The 12,271-nt window shown below is 37.1% G+C and overlaps 1 protein-coding gene across 3 annotated transcripts in view; it reads left to right on the top strand.

Moving 5' to 3' along the window:
• Positions 1 to 11,785, top strand: part of LOC102606119 (uncharacterized isomerase BH0283-like) — a 20,310-nt gene extending 8,525 nt beyond the window's left edge. The window contains exons 5-11 of one of the 3 annotated variants that reach the window (XM_015312555.1): positions 784 to 942; positions 1,938 to 2,036; positions 9,592 to 9,789; positions 10,434 to 10,730; positions 10,930 to 11,091; positions 11,328 to 11,411; positions 11,537 to 11,785. In XM_015312555.1, coding sequence (XP_015168041.1) covers positions 784 to 942; positions 1,938 to 2,036; positions 9,592 to 9,789; positions 10,434 to 10,730; positions 10,930 to 11,091; positions 11,328 to 11,411; positions 11,537 to 11,644 — 1,107 coding nt within the window. In that variant the 3' untranslated portion in view covers positions 11,645 to 11,785. Of the gene's footprint in view, positions 1 to 783; positions 943 to 1,937; positions 2,037 to 2,306; positions 2,712 to 9,365; positions 9,509 to 9,591; positions 9,790 to 10,433; positions 10,731 to 10,929; positions 11,092 to 11,327; positions 11,412 to 11,536 lie in introns of those variants that run through there. The other 2 variants (XM_006355803.2, XM_006355802.2) reach the window with 2 other exon arrangements.
• The last annotated feature ends 486 nt before the right edge of the window (positions 11,786 to 12,271 follow it).

Here is a 12,271-nt window from a genome sequence, read left to right as displayed (position 1 = left end):
TCTTTCTATTTTTATAATACTTATCCGTACAACCAAATTGAGGTGCTGTTTTATTTTTGCAACATGCCAAGTTTTTTACTAATATTTTTTCCATTTTTATTTCTTCTTTATGTTTTTCACATAGTTTCATAAACCATCGTTGCAAGAATTTCATTCTAGCTCCTAAGGTATCTGTTAATTCTGCTTCATTCCAACTTTTTATTACTTTTGAATTAAAAGGTTCTGGTAATTTTGTAAAATATAATTTCCTTATTTCTTTACTTTCTTGGAGTTCAAATTCATTTAACTATTCAAATTTTATATTTTGAGTGATACTTTATTTATCAATAAATGTTTCAACTATTATTTGACATTTTATTTCACTACCATTGTAATAAATAAAATATATAATTCAGTTAACATCATAAGTTTTGTGTCTGGTCAAACACCAACATATACCATGAGATGGATTGAGTATTTGTTTGGGTACAGATCTGATTTCTGTTATGGTGCCTTTGTTTTTTTGCGCTGAATTCCTTAGCACAATTTAGTGAGATGAAAGGCATGTTGTTATATTGACTTGAATTGAACCACTTATTAAACTGCAGTTCTTGATTGATGATTTTACTATGTGAAATTCATGGTTAATTCTTGATGTATGTCTGTCTTCACCCACCTGTTTCAGAAGGGGGCAGCTTTTCTAACTTAATGAGTGATACTCATTCTTGGAATTTTACTTAATGAGTGATGTAGCAAGATTGTCTATTACCATTAATGAGCTTCTATATGCTCTTGTTTGGTTAGGCTACCATAATGGATGCTCTTGAAGGCAAAACATCAAAGCGAAAGAGTTGTGTGGATAATGATAAGGTTGCAGTGTTGACTGCATGGCATAGAGTGGATTGTCGAACAAGAGATGCAATTAGGCGCAACTTTCTCCCTGAATTGGTCAACAACTATGAGGTATTCCCGACAACTATTGTGGGTTTGTTCTTCTATATGCATTGTAAGTGAAGGAAATGCTATTCTGCTATTGCATCTGTGTTGCTGATCTGAAGGTGTTGCAACAGACACCCACTTAACATGTGATTAAAATTTTGATAGAAGCTAAAGCTTGTTGAACCTCCGAGAGGTGTGGCCGAGCGATTGAAAAGTTAGAGTGACAATCCATATTGGAGTTCTAGTAGAGGCAGCAATAAGTAAATTCTTCTCATCTATCTAAGCTTTCATGGGTAGGGTTACGCCATGCTTGTGCTAGTAGGAGATAGCAGGTATCCCATAGGTCAGTCAAGAGTGCAAATTTGCCCAAACACCATCGTGTATTAGAAAAAGAATAGAACTTAAGGTGGGTGTGTGTGGCTGATTGGTTAAGTTGGGAACTCTGAAGCTGCAAAATAATCTACATGCCTCATGTGGATCAACTTAGATGTCTACTCCATGATACTCAAGTTGGAATTATTGTTATAAGGAGATATACCAAGGGTTTTCTTTTTGGCTTTTCCATAAACTATACTTTAGAGTGGGGAATTGATCTATGCTTGCTGCAGAATTAGGAGTGCTCAACTTTCCTCTCTTCAATTGTTTATCCTATTGTGCTGTTCAAGATCATCTCAGTTTTCTTGTGACTCGTGAATCGTGATCATTTGACAGTACAAAGCCAAATTATGCATTTCATTTGTTGTGAACAACTATTTTACTTTTTATGGAATATTCTGGGTGTCAGCTATCCTTTCATGTCCTGTTTCCTTTTCCCTTTCATGTCTTTTAGTTTGTCTGAGATCCTTGCACTTATGCCTTGTGTGATAATCTCTTAACTTGCCTTAGCCCTATGGTATTTCTGATAGTGTGTAGGATTTGATTTTTACATTTTCATTGTTTTCCGTTGCATCTCCATCCATTTTCTCTTGCTTCTCCTTTTGCTTCTGTTGTTAATAAAAATTAGCGATATTTTATTGTAGCAATGTGTACGAGCATTTGTGAAGGAGAGTGATCGAGATGTTCTGGTGTTACGTGTTCAAGACCCCTTCCAGCGGTTATTGCTGCATGGTGTCTGTGAGGTATACCTTGTGGATCAATAATATCTACAATTTGCAGCGTGCCAGTCATTTATATCATAACATTGAGCTCCACTTCTACCTTTGGGTCTGATTTGAGCATCTGGATGTCCAAATTCTATTGTTAAGTAATAAAACAATCAGCATAGTTTCAGGGTATATAGCCTTAACCTTAAAAAGAGAATCTACACAGATGTGCTGATTCAATATGCAATATATATGCAGATTGATCTTTTATGGTCATCTTACGACTGTTTACTTGTTTTTCAACAGTTCTACAACCTGATCTCTGTAACAACCTCCGAAACAGAAGGCAGCAAGGCTGTGAAAATGACTAGGATAACGAAGAAGAAAGCTGGTTCAACTGATCTTCCAAACATAACACTGTGCGACTTTCTGAAGATGGCGAAAGAAGGGAGTTGGTGATTCATTATGCCAGTATCTGGCTGTTGTATAATTACTATGTTCATTATTTCAATTTACTCATTTACATCAAATATGGTTGTTCCCTCAGCTATCCCGACGTCTGTACTAATAAATCAATGACTGAATTGGGAAATGTCTTAATTCTAGGTGCACCTGATAGGCCAAGGATGGTTGTAAAGGGGAATCTAAATTTCCTTTGTATATATTTCAGAAATAAACATGCCTTGTAACTTATTACTGCATTTCTTTCTTTGTTGCTCTTACATCTCACTTAGTGGGGATATGAGGTCTCAAGTTCAAATATCTGCCGAGACAAAAATAATAGGTGATTTCTTTCAATTTTTTCTTAGTTTTGGTGCATAGAGTTATGTTGTACCTATTGCCGGTAGGCTGTTTAGTGTCCTAGCCTTGGTTGACAGTTACATGGTACTTATTGTTGGTGGGAGATGACAGTTACTTAGTAAAATTAGTTGAGGTATGTGGGCACAAAGTAGTACTTATTGAAGATTATTAATATATCTGTAATTAGTATTGAAATTAGTAAAGCATTGTAATCAGTAGCTATAGTTAGTTTGTTGTACGTATTGGAGTTAGTTAGCTCATGTGTCAGAGTTAGTTAGATAGTCTAATCTCTAGAATGTTCTATTAGTTAGTTAGTTACATACTCACATGTATAAATACTCAGTCATTAATCAAAGAAGAGTGTGAGTTCTCATTTTACTAAATCACACAATTTCTTCTGCTTTCTTTCTCAACTGCCAGTTATGGCTTCCATGGCTTTAGCCATGTTTGAGCTCTCACCAATGGTGTAAATCTTAATATGGTATCAGAGCAAGGATTAGTTGATCTGTTCTTCATCGTCTTCTAGTTACATTGCTGTTTGAAATTACCTTTCTCGACTGATACGAATCTTCGAGTTCTCTGTATCAGATCTCAATTTTTTTTTTTTATAATCTGGATCTTTGATTTTTCCTTTTCCGAGTAATTCACGGTTGATTTGTTGAATATATCCATGGCCGTCGATGATAACGCATCTACGTCTGAGGCAACCAACATGACTGGAAACGACACTAGCAGTGCATTGTATGTACATCCTTCGGATAGCCCAGGGATGATGCTTGTTCCTGCTCAATTTGATGGAGCAGGATATAGATCCTGGAGAAGAGGAGTTATGCGAGCTCTGTCAGTGAAGAACAAATTGGGCTTCATCGATGGAAGTTGTAAGAGACCAAATGCAAATTCACCTCAATTGCGTCAATGGCAGAGGTGTGACGATATGGTAACATCTTGGATTTTGAATTCATTGGTTAAAGAAATTTCAGATAGTGTGGAGTATGTGAATGATTCTGCTGAACTTTGGAAGGAATTAGAAGATAGATATGACCAAACAAATGGGGCAAAATTGTACCAGATACAAAAGGAGATCAATGATCTCACTCAAGGAGTATTGGATATCACTGTTTATTACACACGGATGAAAAAATTGTGGGAAGAATTGAACACTTTGAGTGTGAAAAATCAATGCAGTTGTGTGTGTGTGTGGTGCCAAGGATGGTATGCATAAGGCAGAGCAAGATAGACGTTTAATTCAGTTCCTCATGGGACTGAATGAAGTGTATACAATAGTAAGGGGAAACATTCTCATGATGAATCCACTCCCTTCCATGGCACAAGCCTTCTCTCTATTGATCCAAGAGGAGAAACAAAGGGAGTTCAAGCCAACTGGTAGGATGCCTATGGATGCAACATCCCTGAATGTAGGTTCCTTCAACAATAAAGTCCAAGCAGGAAGAACTTTTAGAACGAATTATCAGACTAACAACTCAGGAGGAAACAGTCAGTATGGGAACAATAGTGGTGCAGGAGGTAATTACAATTCAGGAGGAACTAATCCTTCTCATGGCAGTAACAGTGGGAAGAGTGCCATGTTCTGTGATTTTTGTAAGAGAACAGGGCACATTAAAGCTAAATGTTACAAGTTGCATGGCTATCCTCAGAACAACAATCAGAACCAGACGCCAAATGGATACAACAATGGACAAAATTTCAGGCAAAATAATCAGAATTACAGAGGAAAAAGAGTAGTAGCCAATGTGCACAGTGATACTTCTGATATGATGTCTACTCATGGAGATGAACAGCCACAGGGTAAAAATCATCAAAATGCTAATATCACAAAGGAGCAATATGGGAAAATCATGGATCTGATACAACATTTCCAAAATGAGAACATGGGAGAAGATCAAAATGCTGCAAGTGTCAACAATGGCTCCATGAGCTTTGCAGGTATTGTAGTATGCTCTTCCTCTATTGATTTTGATAAACCTTCATGCAAATGTTTTAAATCAAGCATTGACATGTGGATCATAGACTCGGGAGCATCAAACCACATAACCTTTAATAAAAATTCCTTGACCAACATTAAGACCTTACCTTATCCTTTACTAATCTCACTCCCTAATGGATACAAAGTCAAGGTGATAGAGTTTGGTGATGTGTCAATCACACCTGATATCATTTTACATGAAGTGTTATATGTACCATCGTTCAAGTATAATCTAGTTTCAGTTCATTCCTTAACTACATCTATGAAGTGCACAGTTTTGTTCACTGGTACTTTGTGTGTGTTGCAGGCCCCTTCAGTGAAGAGGCCTCAGGCAATTGGTAACAACAAGGATGGGCTATATTTTCTGTGTTCAAGCTGCCTGAGAAATACCAATAGGGTCAATGCAAGTTCAATATGTTGTTGTCATTCTAGTCGTAGTAATAATAATTCTTCATTCTCTGTTAACAGTAGGGAATACAATTCCTCTGTTACTAAGTCCTGTCATGAAAATAATTGTAGGGAGTTTACTACTAATGGTCATGTTTTTCATAATGTTCATAGTCCACTTGTATGTACTTCTACTTCCAACAATAATGAGAATATTCAGTTTGATAATCACTCTTGTAAGATTGCAAAGAACAATGTAGACTTGTTGTGGCATAATAGACTTGGCCATGTACCTTTTGCTAAGATGAGAAATATCTCCACCCTTCCAACCATTCTTTCCCAAAAACAACCCTTCCTATGCTCCATATGCCCTATGGCAAGACAAGAGAGGTTGCCTTTCAGCCAAAGCACTAGCCAAACCAAGTTCATATTTGAGTTGCTCCATGTTGATTTATGGGGTCCATACCATGTGTCCACCTATGACAATTGCAAATACTTTCTTACCCTGGTGGATGACTATAGTAGATCCACTTGGACTCACCTGCTAAGCACCAAAAGTAATGCTTTGCATGTATTGAAAGCTTTCATACACATGGTAGAAAACCAATTCAAAACCACTGTTAAATGCATCAGGTCTGATAATGGATTGGAATTCACCAGTAATGAAGCAATCCAATTTTTCATAAACAAGGGTATAATCCATCAGAAAAGCTGTCCATACACCCCACAACAAAATAGTGTGGTGGAAAGAAAACACAAATACCTACTGGAAACAGCTAGAGCCCTCATTTTCCAATCTAAACTACCTTTGAAATATTGGGGGGAATGTGTTTTGACGGCTACTCACATTATAAACAGACTACCCTCAACACATTCCAAGAAGAACAAATGTCCTTATGAACTGCTATATAATCAGAAGCCAAATTATGCTCAGCTCAGATCTTTTGGATGTCTGTGTTACCCTACTGTGCCTAAAACGTTAAGAGACAAACTTGAACCCAGAACCACTCCTCACGTATTTATGGGATATACTTTTGGCACAAAAGGGTACAAGGTAATGAGTCTTGCCACAAAAAGAATACATGTTTCCAGAGATGTGGTCTTTCATGAGGATATTTTTCCTTTTACTTTGCCTGCTGAAAAATGCACTTTTCCTTCTACTTTAAGGTCTGTTGAGTCTGTGTCATCTGGTCTTAATCCTAGTGGTTATACTGATTCTGGGTTTTATGACATTGATGTAAATGATAAAGGGTATGACCTTGATTTAAACACGAACTCATCACCCATCAGGGAACATCCTCAATCACCACCTCTTCTTCCCATTGATCATCCACATTCATCATTACATGACCAACCATCACCTTCACAAGTCACTGTCCCTATAATAAATCAGAGAAGATCTAATAGGGAAACAAAGTTCCTCATCACTTAAAAGATTACATTATCTCTATCCCTACTTTAAAGAATCCCAATCCTGCCACCAACCTTTCCCTCACTGCCTTATTCACCAAACACCATCACATATCTCCTGATGTCATTGCATCTCACAGTCAAATGCTTGTTGAAAATGTTTGTCATGATAGTGAACCATCATCATATGAGGAGGCGTCCTTCAGCCCTGCTTGGCAAAAGGCTATGACACAGGAGTTTGAGGCACTTTATGCTAACAACACTTGGGATCTTGTTGAATTACCAGTGGGAAAGCAAGCAATTGGATGTAAGTGGGTGTATAAAGTTAAACATAGAGCAGATGGGAGCATTGAAAGATTTAAAGCTAGGTTGGTTGTGAAAGGATACACACAACAAGCTGGGATAGACTATACAGAAACATATTCACCTGTAGTCAAGATGACTACTGTCAGAACTTTAATAGCATGTGCTGTAAAGAAAGGCTGGCCTATGTCCCAACTTGATGTCAATAATGCATTCCTTCATGGTGATCTCCATGAGGAAGTGTATATGAAGGTTCCACCAGGTCTGGAGGTACAGAACACAAGGTTGGTTTGCAAGCTTAACAAGTCCCTCTATGGACTTAAGCAAGCTAGCAGACAGTGGTATGCTAAGTTGACTGAAGCCTTGGCTCTCATGGCCTATACACATTCACACCATAATTACTCATTGTTTTCCAAAAGATCAGGTTGATTACTCATTGTTTTCCAAGAGATCAGGTTCTTTGATAGTGTTTGTAGCTGTCTATGTAGATGATGTTATTTTGACAGGCACAGACACTGATGAGATCACACAACTCAAGACTTATTTGGACAACACATTCAAGATTAAAGATCTTGGCAAACTTCACTATTTTCTAGGCTTGGAGATACTTGACACAGCAGGAGGGGTACTTATTTCTCAAAGGAAATTTGTCCTGGACTTGTTAAAGGAATATGATTGTTTCAATTATGCTCCTTTGACCTCACCTCTTGATCCCACTGTTAAACTAAGAGCCAAAGAAGGAACTCCACTGCCTGATCCCACTTTCTATAGGAAGTTAGTTGGAAAACTAAATTTCCTAACCAATACTAGACTTGACATAGCCTTTAGTGTCCAACAGTTGAGCCAATTTATGCAAGATCCCAGAGATACTCATCTCAAGGCAGCCTTCCACCTTCTCAGATATTTGAAGCAGGATCCCACTCTAGGAGTGTATCTATCCAATGATCCTGATTGCACTATACAGGCTTACTGTGACTCAGACTGGGCCTCCTGTCCAGATTCAAGAAGGTCAGTTAGTGGATATTTAATTTTACTTGGGAACAGTCCTATCAGCTGGAAATCAAAGAAATAAGAGACTATTTCCTTGTCATCAGCTGAGGCAGAGTATAGATCATTAAGGAAGGTAGTTGGAGAATTAACTTGGCTGCACAGGTTACTCAATGACTTGACCATTATCAATCCATCTCCTATTGATGTATACTGTGATAGCCAGTCAGCCATACATATAGCCCATAACCCTGTATTCCATGAGAGAACCAAGCATATTGAGGTGGATTGTCATTTTGTGAGAAACAAACTTCAGGAGGGGCTCATTTCTTTGCATCATATATCTACTACTGATCAACTGGCTGATATACTTACTAAGGCTCTGACAGGTGTGAAACATTCAGCTATTTTGGACAAGTTGGCTGCGAAATCATCCCTACCAACTTGAGGAGGGGTATTGAAGATTATTAATATATCTGTAATTAGTATTGAAATTAGTAAAGCATTGTAATCAGTAGCTATAGTTAGTTTGTTGTTACGTATTGGAGTTAGTTAGCTCATGTGTCAGAGTTAGTTAGATAGTCTAACCTCTAGAATGTTCTATTAGTTAGTTAGTTACATACTCACATGTATAAATACTCAGTCATTAATCTAAAGAAGAGTGTGAGTTATCATTTTACTAAATCACACAATTTCTTCTGCTTTCTTTCTCAACTGCCTAGTTATGGCTTCCATGGCTTTAGCCATGTTTGAGCTCTCACCAATGGTGTAAATCATAATAGTACTTACCAAAATGAGATCAATTTTTGTTCACAATGTAGATGTAATCAAATTAAATTACTATAAATTGCAAAAAGATTAAATTACAGAGACACCAACTAAAGTACACTCTGTATTATACTGATTTTAAGCCGAGGGTCTATTTGAAATCAACTCTTCATCTCTATGAGGTTGGATAAGATCAGTATACACTCTATTCTCTTCAAACTCCACTTGTCGGATTAGATGGGTATGTTGTGGTGGTTCTGGTAGTCAATTAATGAAATAATAAAAAAGTGAAGGTTGGCAATTGCAATTTGAAGTAGCACCCACCTTCTGTTGACTGTATTATTTGGTACGTATATTGTTGATGGGAGATGACAATTACCTCGTGAAATTAGTCGAAGTACGCGTAAGTTGGCATAGCCGCATAGTTACCGCCATCATCATTAAAAAAAAGAGAGTAAAACTACCAAGATGAGATCAATTTTAGTTCAAAATGGAGATGGTTGTAATCAGATTAAATTACTGTAGATTACAAAATGATTAAATTACAGATATGCCAACTAAGCATCAATCTGTACTGTACTAATTCTAAGTGTCTCCGAAATAACCTATGAGGTCGGATAAAATTTATATACACTCTATCATCTGACGGGTACACAGTTGTTGTATGAGTAGTCAATGAATGAAATAATAAAAATGGGAAGGTTGGCAATTAGAATTTGATAATCTGGTAACTTGATCCCCAAGTAGCACCCACCATCCATTGACTGAGAGTTACCTTTTTTTGACTATAATAACTATAGCATCTTGTTTGATTGATTAATCTTGTTTGTTTTGTACAATGGCCAAGAAATTAGTGAAATACTGTGTGGTAACCTCACTTAATTCCCATTTAATTGAATGGTACAGTACTATTTTCATTATTCACTCAACAAATTTTGTTAATTTACTCAGGTGGATGCCTTCACTGACACAGCATTCAAAGGGAACCCAGCAGCTGTTTGCTTATTGGAGGAAGAGAAAGATGATAAATGGTTACAATCTGTTGCTACTGAGTTTAATCTCTCTGAAACTTGTTATCTCATTCCGCTCAATGAACCCACTAACACAAACCCCAGATTTGGCCTTCGTTGGTTCACTCCTGTTGACGAGGTTCAATTTCTTCCCAATTTAGTTTGAACAATCTTCAAACAACTGTTACTCAATTAAAGTTGAAATACTATAAAAATTGGAGCTCAATCCTTCTGATAATTTGTACAATTTCAAAAACCGGGTGGGATGGAAATCCATTATTTTCCTAATTATTTCTGGTGCATTGCTGAATTTGGTATGTTATCTGCGCTGTGGAACCGTTGAACATTTGATTTTGCGCTAAAATTGGGGCAACGATCTCACTTTACCCTTCATATTAGATTTTATTTAAGGAGGTATATTGAAGAAATCTGTATGCATTGCTTACTCAATTGCTTCTATTGTTATTCTTTACTGCGGGTTGCCCTTCTCTGAGTTTATCATATCTTTGAAACTTGAAAGTGTATGTTAAGGTAATACGATATGCAAAACTTACGATAACCAGACCTTGTTACTTTCCCCACCTTTTTAGTTAATGGGAGAAACTAGAGAACAAAGTTTGGAGTTCATCTTACTGAAATTTGGAGGAAATGACCACTTACAGATTGAACGGAAGAAAATGACTTTTTCATTTTATGCCTTATTAGACTTTTTCAAAAGCAAAACCCGAGTTTTTCCTTCTAAATGAGTGTAAGCTTGTCAAGTAATTTACTTTTTTTTTGCAGGTCGATCTATGTGGGCATGCAACGCTAGCAGCTGCACACTTTCTATTTTCGTATGGCCTGGTTGAAACTGATACTATTGAGTTTTCAACAAGATCAGGAATTTTAATTGCCAAAAGAGTATCAGAAGCCAAAGCTTCAAATTCTCAGGACGATTGGCCAACTGGTTACTCAATTGAATTGGATTTTCCTGTTGTTCAAGTAGCCAAGACCAATTTTAATGATGTTCTTGCAATTTCAAAAAGCTTGAATGGCGCATCTGTGGTTGAGATCAATGAGACATCGAAGGGTGATCATTTTGTATGTATTTTATCTGGTCTTTACTTTTATGTTACACTAATCATGTAAAAGCAATTCATGCAAGTTTCCTTTACAATTTTTTGTGGAACAAAAAGGAATTTTGGTTTTTCAATATCATGAGAAGGCATAGTAGTCAAATTAATTAAATTTAGCCCTTTCTAGGCATGCGAAGATAATTTCATGGTGTTTTTTTTTGCAGATTTTGCTCCCATCAGGGGAGGCCGTGGTCGAATGCCAACCTCAGATTGATCTAATACAAAACTGTCCTGGCAGAGGAATGATCATAACTGGACCTGCTCCACAGGGTTCCGGCTTTGATTTCTATAGCCGTTTCTTCTGCCCAAAGTTTGGAATCAATGAGGTAACTGCCAACACTTGAATGTATAGTCTTGCATTCAAGCAGATCATAGTCACTGAAAAGGGTAGTGCTGATTTTTCACAATCTAGATAGTTAAGTGAGTCATACAGATACTATTTATCATATCTTCGACAACTACAGATGCAAACATCTATATGTTGGTATAGCTGATGCATCATAGAGATCTCACGTGTTCTCTGCTTGCATGTATTTTTGTTTTTCCAAACAAAACTTTTCAGGATCCTGTTTGTGGAAGTGCTCATTGTGCCTTGGCTTCTTATTGGCGTAAAAAGCTTGGCAAATGTGACTTTGTTGCTTTAGCGGTACTTACTCCTTCCTCAAAACGCAACGACTGAAATACTTATTCATGTGTTTGTGCAATCTGGGACTACTTGTGCTAACTTCATAGTTCTCTTTGCCCTATTGACTTTATTGTTTTGTGGTTCAGGCCTCACCTAGAGGTGGCGTCGTGAACCTGCATCTAGACGATGAGAAGCAGAGGGTATTTCTGAGAGGGAAAGCTGTGGCAGTCATGGAAGGTTCTCTTCTAGTCTAATGTTAGCAGTTGAAATGGTCTTTGGTATGTAGTTCAGTGTGACTTCTGCAGCAGTCTTCTGTTATTTATGTTTCCAGTGTGTTTAAACACTATTATGTGATTTGCCTTTATTAATAAACATCTCCAGTTTCTCAACCATCATCAGTTCATTAGCCTACAAGTAGTGCAAGTGTTTTGTTAATGTGGGATTGTGGAAAGCTACTTTTTTAGGATCATATTTCAAGTGTTTGGTTTTCATTATTATTAATTTTCGATGACCGAATTTTCTTGTTTTTTCTCTGGTATGCCGCTCTGTCATTGTTTGATTTTTGGTTGTTTGATCACACTCGAAATCATGTATCTACTTATCGTATTTTTACCCCTGCTCGATAGTTTTGTAGCAGGTTGTTTCGGATGTTCTCTAGAAAATATTCAGGTTGTGACGCGTATATCTCGCTCTATTTAGATTTAAGCTTCACTATGGCATAATCTATACTCATCCAACAATAACTGTCACCTGTAATCCGAGTAGGTGTGTCTCCTAGAGTGATTGATTTTGATGCACTACTTTCTGAATAGTTTATAGGTTCTGAATATCAAAGTTCTTTATTCTAGCTGCAATAATGTATTTGATTATTAGGACAAGCA

This window comes from Solanum tuberosum, unplaced genomic scaffold, assembly GCF_000226075.1.
Source record: "Solanum tuberosum cultivar DM 1-3 516 R44 unplaced genomic scaffold, SolTub_3.0 scf00207, whole genome shotgun sequence".
NCBI classification, from domain to species: domain Eukaryota; kingdom Viridiplantae; phylum Streptophyta; class Magnoliopsida; order Solanales; family Solanaceae; genus Solanum; species Solanum tuberosum.
This window is presented reverse-complemented; position numbering and strand designations above follow the sequence as displayed.